Raw genomic sequence first — 19,834 nt, forward strand, 5'->3', positions numbered from 1 at the left:
TTAATTTTAGGTATTGAAAAGTGAATTTACATCAAATTAGAAAAAAAACTTATTCGTCTTGATAGTATATGACAGTGGTCTAGATGGCTGCAGAGTTATTTAAATATCTTTATTAATTTTATTGATGTCTTCCTGACATTGATGTAGAATACTCTCTAAAAAATGTTTTCCAATTCTGATGTGATATAATTTTGGTATTTAGTCTAATATCTATTAATTTGGCACTTGGGTGAGATCTATTCTTATGTCGGTCTATGGATTGCTTCTCAAGAAAAAACAAAACATGCCAAATATGATTTGTGTACACTTTTTACCCGCGAGATCACGATAAGTCAGTTGTAATTGAAGCTTCCAGATTTTAGAATTCCTTATTTTTACTAAGAAATTAGAAAAGTAAATTATCACTGCCTTTTTATGTAGTACTGGTGGTTTAGTGTAGTTAAGGTTAATGTAGCCTGTATCTAAATTTTTTAACGATGATTTGTGTTTATGTTTTTCCTGTGGCCCTAAAATAAAGTTTTGCTTTTTTTTTCATATCGTACTGTCGGTAAATATGTATGTTAAACTATTAATTAATTCTTTAATGTCTCTTAGATTAATGTGACTTGTATTTTTTAGTGCTAGGGAATTCTGTTTTGAAACGGAGAAGTGACAGATACATGTCACTTTTATATCTTTGTGTTTTAGTTTGTCTGTCGCGAGCCCAATGGGAACCTTGACATCGAAAGAACCTACTGTACCGGAGATCCCTAAGACAAATGGAACTGGTAATTCGGGACAAGAAGTGTATTATGGAGTGTACATTCCACCAGATGAACAACTTGATGCAAATGGTATGTGTTTGCTTTGCAAGTATTGTAAATTGTTTACACAAGTCTAAGCTAATTGTATAGCTCGGAGGCTATCTCAAAGAAAAACATATGAATATGTTAGTTTTGGTTCTTATCTTGTTTTCTTACTTACTTAACTATCTTCAAATGTGTCTTTTTCATTTACAATTTAATTTTTTATATTTTTGTTTCGTAAGTAAGGGAAATAGTCTACATCACAATTCTGTAATAATACTGATGATGAAACAAATATGGTGTTGCTTACGTTATTATCACCCCTACATTCCCATGGGACAAGTGTAGGAATATGGGGGTTTTGGGCGGGGAACTGTAAAAACTATTTTTCATGCATTTAATATTTTAAATATATTTTTTCGTTATTGTAAATTATACTATAGGCCTAATCCCCCTATTCTAGTCTAACACTAATATTTCTTTATCAAAGAAATGTCTGTAGACGTTAAAACTTACGGCAGTATCATGAAATATAACAGTGTGCTATATTCATTAGAAAACTTCATGGTACTGACAAATAAAGATTGCTCAAAAAATGGGGAACTATGAGGAATAAAACACCGGGATCGCAAAAATAGACTACCTATATCAGGTGGGATCATATTCTACTTCATAAAAGGGATAAAATTTTCGAAATTTTTCACTTGAAAAAAAAATAAAATACCGGTTCGCGAAATATCCTTACCGTATCGCGATGTAAACCGATATAAATTTTTCTTACCAGCCGACCTACCCTCACCATAATTTTTGCTTTTGTTTTTTTTTTAACATAAACTGTTGCAAAACTAATCCCAACACACAACTCACCTCGCACCATAACACATTGAACTAAATGCACATGATACAACTACAAATCACACAGCTAGTGATATATATGTAAATATAAAATTAGTACGACCCAGAAAATGGCAGATATTATTTGGATTATGTTTAATATTGGAGAGTATATATAAAAGTGTTTGTAAAGGTGGTTGAAGGTGTTGGGATGGCCCGGCAGGTAATGGTGGGGTTGTTTGCGACCAGGCACGGAGCTCGTGTACTCCGACAAGGGCCAGGCCCTGAAGGCGGTGAGGCGCTACAGGAGGGCCAGGTTCAAGCCCTTTGCGCGGGAGGACGCGGCGCGGGAGTTCGCGCGCCGGGGGCCGGAGACGGGCGCGGCGTCTCCCCAGCAGCCGGCCGGCGCGGAGAACGGCGAGAAGCCCAGCCTGTTCCGCGCGCCCCGGTCGCAGGAGTCGTCGTGCGTGCGGCGCTGCATCGAGCAGGGGGACGTGGCCGGCGTGAAGGCGGCCGTGTGGGGCAACCCGCGCTACCTCGTCAGCAGCGGCGACACGCCGGCCATCATGAAGGTGGGCCCTTCCCTCGTTCGCCCTGCGTCCACTCCACTCAATTATTGGGTACCACCATTAAGACCACACGTGTAATACTAAGGGGCCCGCCTCGTCAGGGGTGTATCCGTGTCGGTGAGGCGGGATGAATAGCTTCATTTAATAGACTAATTAAGTTGAATTTTTTTGCATTTCGGTGTTATGCAAGTGTATTTATTGACCTCCGTTTTGGTGTTTGGCGGTGTAATGACATCAATTTCACTGATTTCAGTTTAATTGCAACCAACCATATATTCTTACCTCAACATAGAAGCACTTGCTTATTAAATCTAAATGATGCCACATTAGTAGATTACATCCGTGCGAAACCGGAGTGGGTCGCTAGTGTTGTATATAGTGTTGTGGATCACCAGGACATGTAGAATCAGGGTTTATATTTAGTGAAAGTACTCCATTAATTTTAGTTCTTACATGAGTCTTTGCTGCTTTGGTATTCTGTTATGTTTTAGCAAAGGTTAAAGCATGTTTGAAATAGCCGGTGTCTGTTTCAAACAATACAGAGCTTTGTGGCGTTGTGGTGGAGACTGGAGCTGTCTGCAGCTGTTTCAAACGATGCAGAGCGTTGTTGCGTTGAGGTGGAGACTGGCGCTGTCTGCAGCTATTTCAAACTATGCGGAGCGTTGTTGCGTTGTGGCGTTGTGGCGGACACAGGCGCTGTCTGCAGCTGTTCTAAACTATGCGGAGCGTTGTCGCGTTGTGGCGGAGACAGGCACTGTCTGCAGCTGTTCTAAGCGGTGCGGAGCGTTGTTGCGTTGTGGCGGAGACTGACGCTGTTTGCAGCTGTTTCAAACGATGTAGAGCGTTGTTGCATTGAGGTGGAGACTGGCGCTGTCTGCAGCTGTTTCAAACGATGCAGAGCGTTGTTGCGTTGTGGCAGGGACTGGCGCTGTCTGAAGCTGTTTCAAACTATGCAGAGCGTTGTGACGGAGACTGGCGCTGTCTGCAGCTGTTTCAAACGATGCAAAGTGTTGTTGTATTGAGGTGGAGACTGATGCTGTATGCAGCTGTTTCAAACGATGCAGAGCGTTGTTACGTTGAGGTGGAGACTGACGCTGTCTGCAGCTGTTTCAAACGATGCGGAGCGTTGTTGCGTTGTGGCGGACACAGGCGCTGTCTGCAGCTGTTCTAAACTATGCGGAGCGTTGTCGCGTTGTGGCGGAGACAGGCACTGTCTGCAGCTGTTCTAAGCGGTGTGGAGCGTTGTGGCGGAGACTGGCGCTGTCTGCAGCTGTTCTAAGCGGTGCGGAGCGTTGTTGCGTTGTGGCGGAGACTGACTCTGTTTGCAGCTGTTTCAAACGATGTAGAGCGTTGTTGCGTTGAGGTGGAGACTGGAGCTGTCTGCAGCTGTTTCAAATGATGCAGAGCGTTGTTGCGTTGAGGTGGAGACTGGCGCTGTCTGCAGCTATTTAAAACTATGCGGAGCGTTGTTGCGTTGTGGCGTTGTGGCGGACACAGGCGCTGTCTGCAGCTGTTCTAAACTATGCGGAGCGTTGTCGCTTTGTGGCGGAGACAGGCACTGTCTGCAGCTGTTCTAAGCGGTGCGGAGCGTTGTTGCGTTGTGGCGGAGACTGACGCTGTTTGCAGCTGTTTCAAACGATGTAGAGCGTTGTTGCATTGAGGCGGAGACTGGCGCTGTCTGCAGCTGTTTCAAACGATGCAGAGCGTTGTTGCGTTGTGGCGTTGTGGCAGGGACTGGCGCTGTCTGCAGCTGTTTCAAACTATGCAGAGCGTTGTGACGGAGACTGGCGCTGTCTGCAGCTGTTTCAAACGATGCAGAGTGTTGTTGTATTGAGGTGGAGACTGATGCTGTATGCAGCTGTTTCAAACGATGCAGAGCGTTGTTACGTTGAGGTGGAGACTGACGCTGTCTGCAGCTATTTAAAACTATGCGGAGCGTTGTTGCGTTGTGGCGTTGTGGCGGACACAGGCGCTGTCTGCAGCTGTTCTAAACTATGCGGAGCGTTGTCGCGTTGTGGCGGAGACAGGCACTGTCTGCAGCTGTTCTAAGCGGTGCGGAGCGTTGTTGCGTTGTGGCGGAGACTGGTGCTGTTTGCAGCTTTTACAAACGATGTAGAGCGTTGTTGCGTTGAGGTGGAGACTGGCACTGTCTGCAGCTGTTTCAAACGATGCAGAGCGTTGTTGCGTTGTGGCCTTGTGGCAGGGACTGGCGCTGTCTGCAGCTGTTTCAAACTATGCAGAGCGTTGTGACGGAGACTGGCGCTGTCTGCAGCTGTTTCAAACGATGCAGAGCATTGTTGCATTGAGGTGGAGACTGATGCTGTATGCAGCTGTTTCAAACGATGCAGAGTGTTGTTACGTTGAGGTGGAGACTGACGCTGTCTGCAGCTGTTTCAAACGATGCAGAGCGTTGTTGCGTTGAGGTGGAGACTGATGCTATCTGCAGCTGTTTCAAACGATGCAGAGCGTTGTTGCGTTGAGGTGGAGACTGACACTGTCTGCAGCTGTTTCAAACGATGCAGAGCGTTGTTGCGTTGAGGTGGAGACTGATGCTATCTGCAGCTGTTTCAAACGATGCGGAGCGTTGTCGCGTTGAGGTGGAGACTGACGCTGTCTGCAGCTGTTTCAAACGATGCAGAGCGTTGTTGCATTGAGGTGGAGACTGATGCTGTCTGCAGCTGTTTCAAACGATGCGGAGCGTTGTTGCGTTGTGGCGTTGTGGCGGAGACAGGCGCTGTATGCAGCTGTTCTAAGCGGTGTGGAGCGTTGTGGCGTTGTGGCGGAGACTGGCGCTGTCTGCAGCTGTTCTAAACGTAGCAGAGCGTTGTGGCGTTGTGGTGGAGACAGGCGCTGTCTGCCGCTATTCTAACCGGTGCGGAGCGTTGTGGCGTTGTGGCGTAGACGGTGGCGGTGTGGCGCAGGAGGGCCCGCGCTACAACGCGCTGCACGTGGCCGCCAAGGCGGGCGACGCGCGGATGTGCAACATGCTGCTGAGCACGGTGGGCGACCCCGCGTACCTGGCGCTGCTCTACGGCGAGGAGGACCCCGGCCTGTGCGAGGAGCGGGCCCGCATCCTGCTCGACCTGTACCTCAACACGCCCGACAAGGGCACCAACGAGACGCCCCTGCACTTCGCCGCCAAGTTTGGCGCCGTCGAAGCGGTGCGGGTGCTGGTGTCCTACCCGCAGTGCGACAAGCGGCTCAGGAACAAGTGGGACCAGGCGCCCAAGGACGTGAGTAGTTACCTGGCTGTGCAGACAACACCGAGCATGAACCTCTGGTTGATAAGTAGCTCGGCTTCTGGGTTGTATCCGCGTCCTCGGCGAATAATTCACAGACGTTTCGGTCGACATTGCAGTCGCCATCATCAGGGAGCAGTTACCTACTGCAATGTCGACCGAAACGCCGGTGAATTATCCGCCAAGGACGCGGCTACAACCCAAAAGCCAAGCTACTTCAGACAATGGCCGTGAAAGCCTGCGAACATTTCTGGTTAAGAATCCAAACTCAAGTGTTAATTGCGAACATTACTTTGTAGCGATAACAGTTGTTTTCTTCTAAATGTACGAATTTCGGTTCAATTTACAAAAAGAAAAAATTTGCAGTGCATGGGCTTTTTTTTTGGAAACGTTTCAAACCCACTGAGGCCCATTCCGACGAACCTCGAGAAAAAAATTAATTTGGATCAGCTTCCCAGGAGGGGAGGCTGCCTGTGCCTAGCCTTGTAAGAGTCATAAATAAGGGTAAAGCAACCTGGCAATTACTACAGTCACAGGACGACGCGTCAAGAGTTAATATTTCACAAACTTTCTGTATGATAGTCAAATCTGAACTGGAACATTTTACATAACCATATTGAGTAGGAATGTTATTTTTTAAATAGTTTTCATTTGAATTCTATACCATTGCTATAAAAAATAGGAGCAGATGGCTATTAATTATATTGACATATTTATTCAGGAAGGCATCCACCCCTCCTGCACTTTAAATAGGTTCATTATTTTAAAGTATCACAGTCTCAAGTCGTTTCAAAGTCAAATGGAACCGGTAATCAAAAAAAAAATGTGTACCCAAAATTCGTGCAAAAAAAATCAAGAGCAGCATTAAAAAAGGAGTTGCAGTTTGAAGTTACCAGAAAATGTACTGAAAGTTTGGAACTGCTTCACAAAGCTTTAAACACAGTAAAAGCAACAACTGTTGGAAACGAGAGAGTGTTCTCCTTGTTCGATGGCATTATTACAACAATTGGAAACAGATTGTCGGACAAAGATATTAACGCTCTGATTTTTTTAAAAGCATATTTTATTAAATCCGCAAAGAAGTCCAATTGTTAATTCATTATATTATTTATATGACTGACGAATAGAGACTAGTCGGTGATTATTAATGATTAATATGAGTATGATTCCTATTTGTCTGTTTTAAATTTTGAAGATTTTATTGCCTAAAAACTGAATCTGTGATAATAAAAGTTAAACATACAAATTGTTTAGACTATAGTAATTAACATTATATATGTTAGAATTTTATTTTATGTTCAATAAATTTTGATTTTTTTTACTAAAATTAACTTTTTTTTATTGATACATCTTGCCAAAAATGAACTCTTATTATAATTTTATATTGAGAAGTCTTGAAATCCAGAGACGTCCCAGGACTTTGATCGTGTGTTATCTCGTGTCCCGGAACTTTGAAACTGTCGAGACTTCCCAAACACTCATATTTAAGAAAATGCATGTGGTAATTGTTCACACTGGGAGGACAACATTTTAAAAGTTATATTTGCAAATATTAAACCATTTAAGAACAGCGTAATGACAATCACTATATCATCTAGAGAAACGGGAAGATGCAAGACCTGAATTTGTTGGTTCCAAATGGGTTTTCAATCTTGTGCGTGTTTTTCGAACGTCGTCTTCTTAGTAATGTGTAGGAAGAAAGTAGAGTTAGTCTCAGTGTTTTTTTTTATTTTTAAAGTCTCTGTGATGTTTTGAATTGGAAAAATATGTCTATTTTTTTATTGTTTGCAGATTATCTGCAGTCGCATGCCGAACCCCAGTGCCGGCCTGAAGAACGAGCTGCTGAGTCTCCTGACGGATCGCTTCTACGTGCCTATTCTGCGGTCCGAGGACAACTCTGTCCAGCCGATGGTGGGCGAAGTGTTTGCCCCGGACTGCCCCCCGGTAGGTGTGTCGTAGGCACTTCTCGGGCGTCGAGTTAGCTCTTGGAACATTTCTGAAAGTCACACCTGCAAGTTGCATTATATTTTGTGAACCATCCATTTATGAGTGAAGTTTGGAGAGAATGATTGATAGGGTCCCTGAAAAATTGTTAGTAAAATAGGCCAGATTTCGTTGAACAAAATCGACCATTTTGGAAAATAATTTTGTTTATTAAATCACAAATTTTCATATTTTTTTTGTAAACATGTTTCCTCATACAGTGAACAATTATCTCTTGGCCTAAACTATAACTTAAACGATTATTTATGTTTTTTTAAATATATTTTTAAGTTGCAACATCTGTATTGTCATAGATCTATGCAGCACGTAAGCTGCTACTGTTTCACATGGTGTTAGATCGATTGAGACTCTAGATTTATATGCCTTTGAAACTATGACAATTACTTCTTTTAATGCCTAGCTCAATGGAGTGTCCACGTTTTGTGTTGTAGTCCATGGTTGTTGGCTTTTTTTTTTTCATCCCCTTCTGGTGCGTGTGACAAAAATAATACTAATTATATTTTGTTTTCAAGATTGAAATGACAAATATGCCGTGTTTGGAATTGTTTAAGCTATTTTTTTCTGTTACTGTTTCGGTGTTATTTAGTTTTTATCGCAATTCACCATATAATCTTTTTTCTAGTTATAAATGTGTCCAAGTTCGATGTTTTTGTCTCATCAAAATCATTGAACTGTCTCATCAAAGTGTAGGGAATTGTTTAACGTGTTGTGGACAACAAGGTTACTAGTGGCAAACAAACACTTTACAAGACAGGGAAATTAAGGAAGGAACATTTGATAGCCTAACATGACACCTGGCTCGTTAGTGAGTGACTTCATAGAAAAAAGATTATGGGTTATATCATGTGAGTAATTATAATTTTGTTTCTTTATTTCGGAACAAATGTGAAGAGAAGAGAAATTTTATTATTATTGATGACAATGATCTCAATTGAGTGGAAAATTATTGAAGCAATTTTTGAGTAAATTGTAAAAGTGGGAATGTTACTTTTGTAAAACCCATGCGACTAAAACTATTGAGGATAAAATCATAACAAATGTTAATAAACCTATAATGTCATTGCTGTTGATTAGGAATAGTCGAATAGTAGTTAGTATTGATTTTGATGCTGTTTCATGTAATTTTACTTCATTTCATCGATTCAATTACATTTGGGTACAAATAATTTAATTTTTATTTTATCAAGTAATATTGTTTGTTAAATAAGGTTTCGATTCATTTCTGTTTATGTGGTTGTATTTCATTTCAATTTGTTTCGTTTTCCGAATATTTCGGTTGTTTCACAATGATATGTTGGGTATGGCAACACTTCCACACATTTCAGTTCTTTCCCTTTGATTTATTTCGTTGCAATTCAAGCATTTAATCATTTGAAATTCGATTTAGTTAAAATACTTTTGTTTCATTAGAATCGGGTTCCTTTGATGCTGTTTGATGTAGTGTTGGTTCTAAAGATGTAATTCTCTGGCAGTCTGATTAAAGGTATCACATTTGTTGTGCCTAACACGCCAGCCTCTTGATTTACTGAAATCTGTAAACCATGTCGTGAGTTTTGACTCCTGAAATCTGTAGTCGTACACTTACCTGAAGAGATCCAAGAAGATAGAAACATTTCTGAACGTTGAGCAGCCTCACCGCATAGGTGCAGAATTCGGGTTGTGAAACCACATTCCCACGCATAGTCATGGTTTACAGATTTCAGTAAATCAAGAGGCTGGCGTGTTGGGCACAACAGTGATACCTGTAGCGTTGGTTGTTGGTAATTGTCGGAACTGGTGGATAACCGTAGCGAGCACTGGCAGACGTGCGTGGTTCACGCTGCTCCTGCTGCCGGCAGGTGTTGTCGCGAGACCCGCTGCAGCCGCGCGTGGAGATCAAGGCGTACGCGGGGCCGATGGACCGCGACCAGGCCGCGGTGTTCCGCAAGAAGTGGAAGACCCCCCCGCGCTCGGACAGGTGCAGCGGCAGCCCGGTCCCGCTCAACTACCGCCTGCTCGACTCCGAGAAGGGCCTGGAGAGAGTTGGCCGGTACAGTTCATGTCATGTTTTCCTTCCGTTGTGGCCGGCAGGGCCACATTTTTACTTGTAATTTATTTTTGTTGCTGGTCTCTAGTTTTATATGGTTTTTTATTTTACGTATTTTTACGCCTTTTTTAATTAATGTTAATTTATCTGTAAATTCTTTTAATTATATTTGTTTCTGTTAATTAGTTATACGCCGTTTGGTAGCTATCGATTATGAGTTTAAGAACATCGATTGTGTTTCACGTAAATACCACTTGGCGAGCGCCCGGCGGTTGGCTGATGACGTCAGACATTCGGCTTGCCGGGGAGAAAAAATCAGCTGGGGCCGGGTGAGTTTGTGCCGAGCGACCGTCGAGGACAGAGCCATGTGACGGCGCGGACTGGTATGCCGGACGGCAACGGGCGACGAAGAGTATTGGGTTGGAGGCTCCACGATGGGTGACAGGGCAAATGGATTGCCCTGTGATACAGAAGAAATCAAGGTAAAGAGAGGCCGCGATTTTGATTTTTACCCTCGTGGTGCTGCACTGGTTTTTGGCAAACCTAGTGAACTGTGTATTTTCCCATACTAAATTTTATTTGGACGGAACTTTTATTAGCCTGTTTGGTGAAGAGGCCCATTTGTTTCACACGTTGTTCCAGTGTGGGATTTTTTAATAAGGTCGCCCGTTTGCCTGTAGTTGCCATAAAAGTATAAGTTTGGAAGAAACGAACATTTTGCAATTTGTTTTTGAGACTTTGTCTTCGGAATTTGCATACTTAAAGTTGCATTTAGCTAATATATCAGCTTGTGCAGTATTATTAAATGTATGCGATCGGTATTGGACTACATGCGCAGCCTGATGTTGGTTGGTGCGGCCATTCTACGTTTTTATAAAATCATTGGCAAGTTAATAAAGAAGTAAGACTTTGTTTGAAGCTGATGATAAATACTTCTGTGGTAACATGGTTATGTTACGTGAAGAGTTTTTGCTACATTTCCCTTAAAAATAAGATAATTTTTTTTTGGTCATCGTTCACGCCTTTGTGAATTCGTACCTATGGCCCGGCGTGGCATTAGACTCTGGAGTTGGTGAGGAAGGTCAGGAAGCCAGCGCACGCCTAGGATATTAACTTTGTTTTTTTGGCAAGTCTTTAGCAACGAACATCTGAAGAAAGACTAAACCGTTGATTGAGAGTTTAAGAACTTTATTTAAATAATTTGTTTGTACTTCAGTATTATTTTTGTAGATTTTTTATATATTTGTATTGATTGTCTTGTTTGATTTTTGGTATTAGGGCAGTCAGTAAATTTTGATATTTTATAGTGGCCACGCCTCACGCCCTTATATATTTTTATACTTGTTGTTATCAGTATTTATATTTTTACGATTTTTTAAAGGTTATTGTTAGTATCGCAAATGGGGATAAGATGCTGCCATTATTAACGTCATCTTTTGTAACTAAGCTTGTATGGTTATGTATAGTAAAAATTATTTTTGCAAATTTCTATTTTTTAATAACATACGTCCAAAGTCTTGCCTCTTGTTTGTTTAATGGTTACTCTACTATTATATCCTTTGAATTTTTTTGGCCTGACCCCTGGGCAGTGGTGTGGGGAATTTATATTGTTTAGCTTTTTATGCCTGGTTTTAATATTTATTTTTTTCCTTCGCGCCCAGAGTGAGTCGGGGACGCAACCCCTCTTCCAATTAAGGAGGAAGAAGGGTTACAACCTGCGCCACTCTGCTTGGCAGAGACTTTGGACTTTTGCGATTTTGCTGACTTTTTTGATTTTTTTAATAATGTCAGTTTCTTGGATTTATAAACTTCCCAAAGAACAGGTTTACGCTAATTTGCAAGCAGCGGGAGTAGAGAGTGGTCTGGAGGATGACATTGATACCTTACGCAGGAAATTAAGTACCCACATTAAAGAAGGGAGGAAAAAACCTGTTGAGGAAAATGTGGAGAATTCGGAGATCAGCCAAGTAAATTCATTGAATACTGCTATGCAAAGTAAATTGCTTTTTAAGGAACTGGATAGGTTGCCATCTTTATGCTCCGGTGGGCCAAGAGATTTAATAAAGTTTTGCTTGGGGGTAGATAGTTTGAAAACTAATTGTTGTTTACAAAATGAGCAAGAATTGTTAAGGTGTATTTCGACTAAATGTAGCGGGATCGCTAGAGACGTGATTACGTCAGGTATAAATAAGTCTGTTGGATGGTCGGTAGTGAAAGAGAATTTGTGGGAATATTTGTGCCCTAAGAGGGTGAAGGACGATCTAATTAAGGAATTGATTTTCCGTTTTCAACGGGAAAATGAAAGCACCTTAGAATTTATACAGGATATTAGAAATCACGTTAAAGTATTTGGTCTGCAGTTAGATGATCACCGTTTTGTAGCTATTATTTTGGAAAATCTAAATCCTGCCATCAGACACGAATGCGCATTTATTGGCAGACCTAATAGTGTGGAGGAACTCAACACTTGGGCTATCCAGGTAGATAATATTTTTTACGCTAAATGTGAATTCGATAAGTGTAAAGGCAAAATCAATTTTAAACCGGTTTGTTTTAAAACGCCGCGTAATGAAAAAATTGATAAGACTTGTTTTAAGTGTAATAAGGTAGGGCATTTTGCTAAGGATTGCTCGGTTTCGAAGGTTAAGAAATTTGTTTGTGGTTTTTGTGGCAAAAATGGTCATTCAGAAAAAGTTTGCTTTAAAAAGAAGCGGGAGCAAGAACAGCACCAGGAATTATAGTGGTCTTTAGTTTTTGATTTTTTTGTTTTTAAAAGAGAAGGTTTTGTTTAATACGTTTCGGACTTGACTTTGGAGCTTGTTTGTTTGTTTTGGCATACTTAGATCCCGTTTGTTCGGTTTGTGAGTTTAGTTTGTCTTTTCCGTTACTTGTTGGAAAATCCTTCTCTTGTTTTTTTTTTTTTTTTTTGAGCGTTGAAATTTTGACTGAGGCTTTGGAGGCAAGTTTTCCTTGTTGCAGGTTTGTTTGTTTGAGTTTGGGCTGGTTTGTTGGATTAGAAGTTTTTGAGAATACTTTGTCTCCAAGTCCAAGGTTTTTTTTTGACGTTTTAGTTTTTTAAGGTTGCTGTTTAAATTTTTTTTTTGTTCAAGGCGGAGGTTGTGGCCGGCAGGGCCACATTTTTACTTGTAATTTATTTTTGTTGCTGGTCTCTAGTTTTATATGGTTTTTTATTTTACGTATTTTTACGCCTTTTTTAATTAATGTTAATTTATCTGTAAATTCTTTTAATTATATTTGTTTCTGTTAATTAGTTATACGCCGTTTGGTAGCTATCGATTATGAGTTTAAGAACATCGATTGTGTTTCACGTAAATACCACTTGGCGAGCGCCCGGCGGTTGGCTGATGACGTCAGACATTCGGCTTGCCGGGGAGAAAAAATCAGCTGGGGCCGGGTGAGTTTGTGCCGAGCGACCGTCGAGGACAGAGCCATGTGACGGCGCGGACTGGTATGCCGGACGGCAACGGGCGACGAAGAGTATTGGGTTGGAGGCTCCACGATGGGTGACAGGGCAAATGGATTGCCCTGTGATACAGAAGAAATCAAGGTAAAGAGAGGCCGCGATTTTGATTTTTACCCTCGTGGTGCTGCACTGGTTTTTGGCAAACCTAGTGAACTGTGTATTTTCCCATACTAAATTTTATTTGGACGGAACTTTTATTAGCCTGTTTGGTGAAGAGGCCCATTTGTTTCACACGTTGTTCCAGTGTGGGATTTTTTAATAAGGTCGCCCGTTTGCCTGTAGTTGCCATAAAAGTATAAGTTTGGAAGAAACGAACATTTTGCAATTTGTTTTTGAGACTTTGTCTTCGGAATTTGCATACTTAAAGTTGCATTTAGCTAATATATCAGCTTGTGCAGTATTATTAAATGTATGCGATCGGTATTGGACTACATGCGCAGCCTGATGTTGGTTGGTGCGGCCATTCTACGTTTTTATAAAATCATTGGCAAGTTAATAAAGAAGTAAGACTTTGTTTGAAGCTGATGATAAATACTTCTGTGGTAACATGGTTATGTTACGTGAAGAGTTTTTGCTACATTTCCCTTAAAAATAAGATAATTTTTTTTTGGTCATCGTTCACGCCTTTGTGAATTCGTACCTATGGCCCGGCGTGGCATTAGACTCTGGAGTTGGTGAGGAAGGTCAGGAAGCCAGCGCACGCCTAGGATATTAACTTTGTTTTTTTGGCAAGTCTTTAGCAACGAACATCTGAAGAAAGACTAAACCGTTGATTGAGAGTTTAAGAACTTTATTTAAATAATTTGTTTGTACTTCAGTATTATTTTTGTAGATTTTTTATATATTTGTATTGATTGTCTTGTTTGATTTTTGGTATTAGGGCAGTCAGTAAATTTTGATATTTTATAGTGGCCACGCCTCACGCCCTTATATATTTTTATACTTGTTGTTATCAGTATTTATATTTTTACGATTTTTTAAAGGTTATTGTTAGTATCGCAAATGGGGATAAGATGCTGCCATTATTAACGTCATCTTTTGTAACTAATCTTGTATGGTTATGTATAGTAAAAATTATTTTTGCAAATTTCTATTTTTTAATAACATACGTCCAAAGTCTTGCCTCTTGTTTGTTTAATGGTTACTCTACTATTATATCCTTTGAATTTTTTTGGCCTGACCCCTGGGCAGTGGTGTGGGGAATTTATATTGTTTAGCTTTTTATGCCTGGTTTTAATATTTATTTTTTTCCTTCGCGCCCAGAGTGAGTCGGGGACGCAACCCCTCTTCCAATTAAGGAGGAAGAAGGGTTACAACCTGCGCCACTCTGCTTGGCAGAGACTTTGGACTTTTGCGATTTTGCTGACTTTTTTGATTTTTTTAATAATGTCAGTTTCTTGGATTTATAAACTTCCCAAAGAACAGGTTTACGCTAATTTGCAAGCAGCGGGAGTAGAGAGTGGTCTGGAGGATGACATTGATACCTTACGCAGGAAATTAAGTACCCACATTAAAGAAGGGAGGAAAAAACCTGTTGAGGAAAATGTGGAGAATTCGGAGATCAGCCAAGTAAATTCATTGAATACTGCTATGCAAAGTAAATTGCTTTTTAAGGAACTGGATAGGTTGCCATCTTTATGCTCCGGTGGGCCAAGAGATTTAATAAAGTTTTGCTTGGGGGTAGATAGTTTGAAAACTAATTGTTGTTTACAAAATGAGCAAGAATTGTTAAGGTGTATTTCGACTAAATGTAGCGGGATCGCTAGAGACGTGATTACGTCAGATATAAATAAGTCTGTTGGATGGTCGGTAGTGAAAGAGAATTTGTGGGAATATTTGTGCCCTAAGAGGGTGAAGGACGATCTAATTAAGGAATTGATTTTCCGTTTTCAACGGGAAAATGAAAGCACCTTAGAATTTATACAGGATATTAGAAATCACGTTAAAGTATTTGGTCTGCAGTTAGATGATCACCGTTTTGTAGCTATTATTTTGGAAAATCTAAATCCTGCCATCAGACACGAATGCGCATTTATTGGCAGACCTAATAGTGTGGAGGAACTCAACACTTGGGCTATCCAGGTAGATAATATTTTTTACGCTAAATGTGAATTCGATAAGTGTAAAGGCAAAATCAATTTTAAACCGGTTTGTTTTAAAACGCCGCGTAATGAAAAAATTGATAAGACTTGTTTTAAGTGTAATAAGGTAGGGCATTTTGCTAAGGATTGCTCGGTTTCGAAGGTTAAGAAATTTGTTTGTGGTTTTTGTGGCAAAAATGGTCATTCAGAAAAAGTTTGCTTTAAAAAGAAGCGGGAGCAAGAACAGCACCAGGAATTATAGTGGTCTTTAGTTTTTGATTTTTTTGTTTTTAAAAGAGAAGGTTTTGTTTAATACGTTTCGGACTTGACTTTGGAGCTTGTTTGTTTGTTTTGGCATACTTAGATCCCGTTTGTTCGGTTTGTGAGTTTAGTTTGTCTTTTCCGTTACTTGTTGGAAAATCCTTCTCTTGTTTTTTTTTTTTTTTTTTGAGCGTTGAAATTTTGACTGAGGCTTTGGAGGCAAGTTTTCCTTGTTGCAGGTTTGTTTGTTTGAGTTTGGGCTGGTTTGTTGGATTAGAAGTTTTTGAGAATACTTTGTCTCCAAGTCCAAGGTTTTTTTTTGACGTTTTAGTTTTTTAAGGTTGCTGTTTAAATTTTTTTTTTGTTCAAGGCGGAGGTTGTGGCCGGCAGGGCCACATTTTTACTTGTAATTTATTTTTGTTGCTGGTCTCTAGTTTTATATGGTTTTTTATTTTACGTATTTTTACGCCTTTTTTAATTAATGTTAATTTATCTGTAAATTCTTTTAATTATATTTGTTTCTGTTAATTAGTTATACGCCGTTTGGTAGCTATCGATTATGAGTTTAAGAACATCGATTGTGTTTCACGTAAATACCACTTGGCGAGCGCCCGGCGGTTGGCTGATGACGTCAGACATTCGGCTTGCCGGGGAGAAAAAATCAGCTGGGGCCGGGTGAGTTTGTGCCGAGCGACCGTCGAGGACAGAGCCATGTGACGGCGCGGACTGGTATGCCGGACGGCAACGGGCGACGAAGAGTATTGGGTTGGAGGCTCCACGATGGGTGACAGGGCAAATGGATTGCCCTGTGATACAGAAGAAATCAAGGTAAAGAGAGGCCGCGATTTTGATTTTTACCCTCGTGGTGCTGCACTGGTTTTTGGCAAACCTAGTGAACTGTGTATTTTCCCATACTAAATTTTATTTGGACGGAACTTTTATTAGCCTGTTTGGTGAAGAGGCCCATTTGTTTCACACGTTGTTCCAGTGTGGGATTTTTTAATAAGGTCGCCCGTTTGCCTGTAGTTGCCATAAAAGTATAAGTTTGGAAGAAACGAACATTTTGCAATTTGTTTTTGAGACTTTGTCTTCGGAATTTGCATACTTAAAGTTGCATTTAGCTAATATATCAGCTTGTGCAGTATTATTAAATGTATGCGATCGGTATTGGACTACATGCGCAGCCTGATGTTGGTTGGTGCGGCCATTCTACGTTTTTATAAAATCATTGGCAAGTTAATAAAGAAGTAAGACTTTGTTTGAAGCTGATGATAAATACTTCTGTGGTAACATGGTTATGTTACGTGAAGAGTTTTTGCTACATTTCCCTTAAAAATAAGATAATTTTTTTTTGGTCATCGTTCACGCCTTTGTGAATTCGTACCTATGGCCCGGCGTGGCATTAGACTCTGGAGTTGGTGAGGAAGGTCAGGAAGCCAGCGCACGCCTAGGATATTAACTTTGTTTTTTTGGCAAGTCTTTAGCAACGAACATCTGAAGAAAGACTAAACCGTTGATTGAGAGTTTAAGAACTTTATTTAAATAATTTGTTTGTACTTCAGTATTATTTTTGTAGATTTTTTATATATTTGTATTGATTGTCTTGTTTGATTTTTGGTATTAGGGCAGTCAGTAAATTTTGATATTTTATAGTGGCCACGCCTCACGCCCTTATATATTTTTATACTTGTTGTTATCAGTATTTATATTTTTACGATTTTTTAAAGGTTATTGTTAGTATCGCAAATGGGGATAAGATGCTGCCATTATTAACGTCAGCTTTTGTAACTAAGCTTGTATGGTTATGTATAGTAAAAATTATTTTTGCAAATTTCTATTTTTTAATAACATACGTCCAAAGTCTTGCCTCTTGTTTGTTTAATGGTTACTCTACTATTATATCCTTTGAATTTTTTTGGCCTGACCCCTGGGCAGTGGTGTGGGGAATTTATATTGTTTAGCTTTTTATGCCTGGTTTTAATATTTATTTTTTCCCTTCGCGCCCAGAGTGAGTCGGGGACGCAACCCCTCTTCCAATTAAGGAGGAAGAAGGGTTACACCGTCAATACTTTAATAATACTTTAAAACATCGTGGGTGGTTGGTTATATTAGGTGAGTATAGCTACGTTACAAATACTGTAAAATCATTTTATGGTTGCTCAGCAAATAACTTTAATATGTAGGTATCCAGGGCTAGGAAACCGTTTACGTGATTTCACAGTATCTTTAATGTAGCTATCCTAACCAAATAGTAAATTCATCTTGAGACTTTTTTATGATGCCTGTTTGGAAAATCAAAATTCTATTGATCACCTATTTTCTTAAAGCTCACAATCTCTTTCATGAATTAAATCATAAAATACCTGTGATTTTTTGGTTGTACTCCAAGTAGAGAATTTACCCATTGCCGTAGTGAATTCTATGTGATCGTGAACTTAATTTACCAGAGTTTCCTTGTACAGGTATTTTCAACATTTTTTGGTTCGTATGTCAGGTTTTAGGGGAAGATAGGACATAACTTGACGAGCACAAATTCCGGCACAAAAATGTAACTCAAAGTAAGGATCGCACCTGAAACTTTCAGACTAGCAGTTTCATAAACGATATGGGATGTTTAGTTTCAATTAGTGTGTTCTTAAATCCTGCAAACAATCGAAGGTGTTACTAAACAAAGCTGGTGGTGGTTGGGAGTATGGAATTCCAAGCTAGAAGATACTGTAAAAAAAAAGATTTATCTGAGCTGAGGCCCTCATAGAATAATTATCAATCATTAGAAATTTATATCAACACGTGGTAATTTTTTAATGAAACCCTTGATGATAAGAAATACATATATCTGACTACCCTGAATTCCATCAATTGTTTTGTAAGATGTTAGTGCTGTTGATGAAGTAGGTGGTAAAATAATATATTTAAACAATTCAGAATAAAACCTTCATAAGTGTGGATGTGATGTGACTGAAAAAAAAAAAACATTGCATTCGTACCGACACATTTGTCACTGCAGTTTGGTTGCTCGGAATGTAAGGTTTAATGTTTTTTCCCGCACAGAGATTTAGCAAACCAGCTGGATGTTGGTTGGAAAGAGTACTGGGGCTTCCTGAAGACGTTCACCGACCTGTCATCTCCCGACGGTCTCCAGCGCCTGGACGACCACCTGCGAGCGAGGTTCCAGCAGCAGGCGAAGGCGGGGCTCGGGCGCGACGCACCGCCGGCGCAGGCGAGCCCCGTGTCGGAGCTGTGCGATGCCTTCGGGGCGTGCAGCCTGCAGGACACGGCGCCCCCCGGGCGGGCGACGGGCGCGAGACGGCCGGCCCCCCCCGAGAGGCGCTGGGTCGCGGCCGAGCGGGAGGCCCCCCTGCCGGCCGGCGGGGAGCTGTCCTACGTGGAGCGGTCGAGCCAGGTGTTCGCCAAGCGCCTCCACGACGGCCTGGTGCACGCGTCGGTGATCGGGCGCGAGCAGAGCATGCGGGAGCTGGCGCTGGACGTCCTCAGGCCCGAGGTGGAGCACCTGCAGGCGCTGGTCGGCAGCTACCTGCTGGACGAGCGCTTCCGGCGCGTCGACTTCCAGCGCCTGCACTCGAGGATCGCGACCGTCGTGGCGGGGCGCCTGCGTGGCATGCTGGAGGAAGACCTGGACTTCGTGGCCCGGGCCCTCGGGAGCGTGCTGGCCGCCGGCCCCGACTCCAGCTCGTCCGGCGAGGACGACCGCGACTGTCCCGACAGCAGCACGGCCCACAGGAAGCAGAGGCCGCTCCCCGGGACGCGGTCCGCCCGCGTCAACGCCCAGGTCAGGTGCATCGCCGAGAGCATCCTGCGAGCCCTGACGAGACTGGGCGACGAGGGGGCTGGGGACGACGAGGACGGACACCCCGGGTACGAACACGCGTGGTCGTCCTCCGAGGTCTGCTCCTGCAGCTGGCAGACCACCAGCTTCCTCAGGAACTCCAGGAAGATGTCGTCTTTGAAGAGGAACCAGGCAAAAAAATTTGCAGTCGATAAAGGAAACAATGTCGCCATCGAGGAAACGTTGACAAAAACTGAGTCAGGTGAGCAATTACACATATTACTGTGATTTAGGCCTTTAGTAAACTGCTGGTGTTAACATGACGGTTATTAAGATAGATTCTTCGGTTACCGTCTTCCCCTGGGTGTGGGTCGGATCGAGAAAAATTTTGGGCATAAAAATCTAACAAAAATTAAATTGTAAGGGTTGCTCTTGAATATGGGTCGCACCATATATTTTTCTGTAGCAGAGTTCCATGGTATTCGTCTTGGGTATTGGCACTTAATAAATAGGGCATGGTGTTTGGTCCTACTTTATTTCTTTGGGAGAGAGTGGGGCAGCCCTTCCCCTCCTGCCTTTGAGGCTACACCCCTCCTCCCCCACTCGAACTAAGAAAAAGACTAAGGAAGGGTATACGTTTCCTTCTCTGTACGTATATGTTCCACCAGTCCCTTTCCTCAAGAGAGGAAAGGCGGCAAGCTTCTCTTTCTTGTCAGCTTCACCTATAAAAACTAACAGGTGTGTTACAGTGAGCGGGAACTTGT

General features: G+C 41.7%; 1 protein-coding gene across 5 annotated transcripts in view; it reads left to right on the forward strand.

The window, feature by feature from the left end:
- Positions 1 to 253: 253 nt before the first annotated feature.
- LOC134539564 (ankyrin repeat and LEM domain-containing protein 2 homolog) overlaps positions 254 to 19,834 on the forward strand; it is a 31,894-nt gene continuing 12,313 nt past the window's right edge. Inside the window, exons 1-7 of one of the 5 annotated variants that reach the window (XM_063381709.1) lie at positions 254 to 331; positions 688 to 833; positions 1,869 to 2,191; positions 5,110 to 5,421; positions 7,219 to 7,371; positions 9,270 to 9,460; positions 18,335 to 19,332. In XM_063381709.1, the coding sequence (XP_063237779.1) occupies positions 707 to 833; positions 1,869 to 2,191; positions 5,110 to 5,421; positions 7,219 to 7,371; positions 9,270 to 9,460; positions 18,335 to 19,332 (2,104 nt within the window). In that variant the 5' untranslated portion in view covers positions 254 to 331; positions 688 to 706. The other 4 variants (XM_063381707.1, XM_063381711.1, XM_063381708.1 and 1 more) reach the window with 4 other exon arrangements.

The sequence above is a fragment of the Bacillus rossius genome, chromosome 15 (assembly GCF_032445375.1).
Source record: "Bacillus rossius redtenbacheri isolate Brsri chromosome 15, Brsri_v3, whole genome shotgun sequence".
Taxonomy (NCBI): Eukaryota; Metazoa; Arthropoda; class Insecta; order Phasmatodea; family Bacillidae; genus Bacillus; species Bacillus rossius.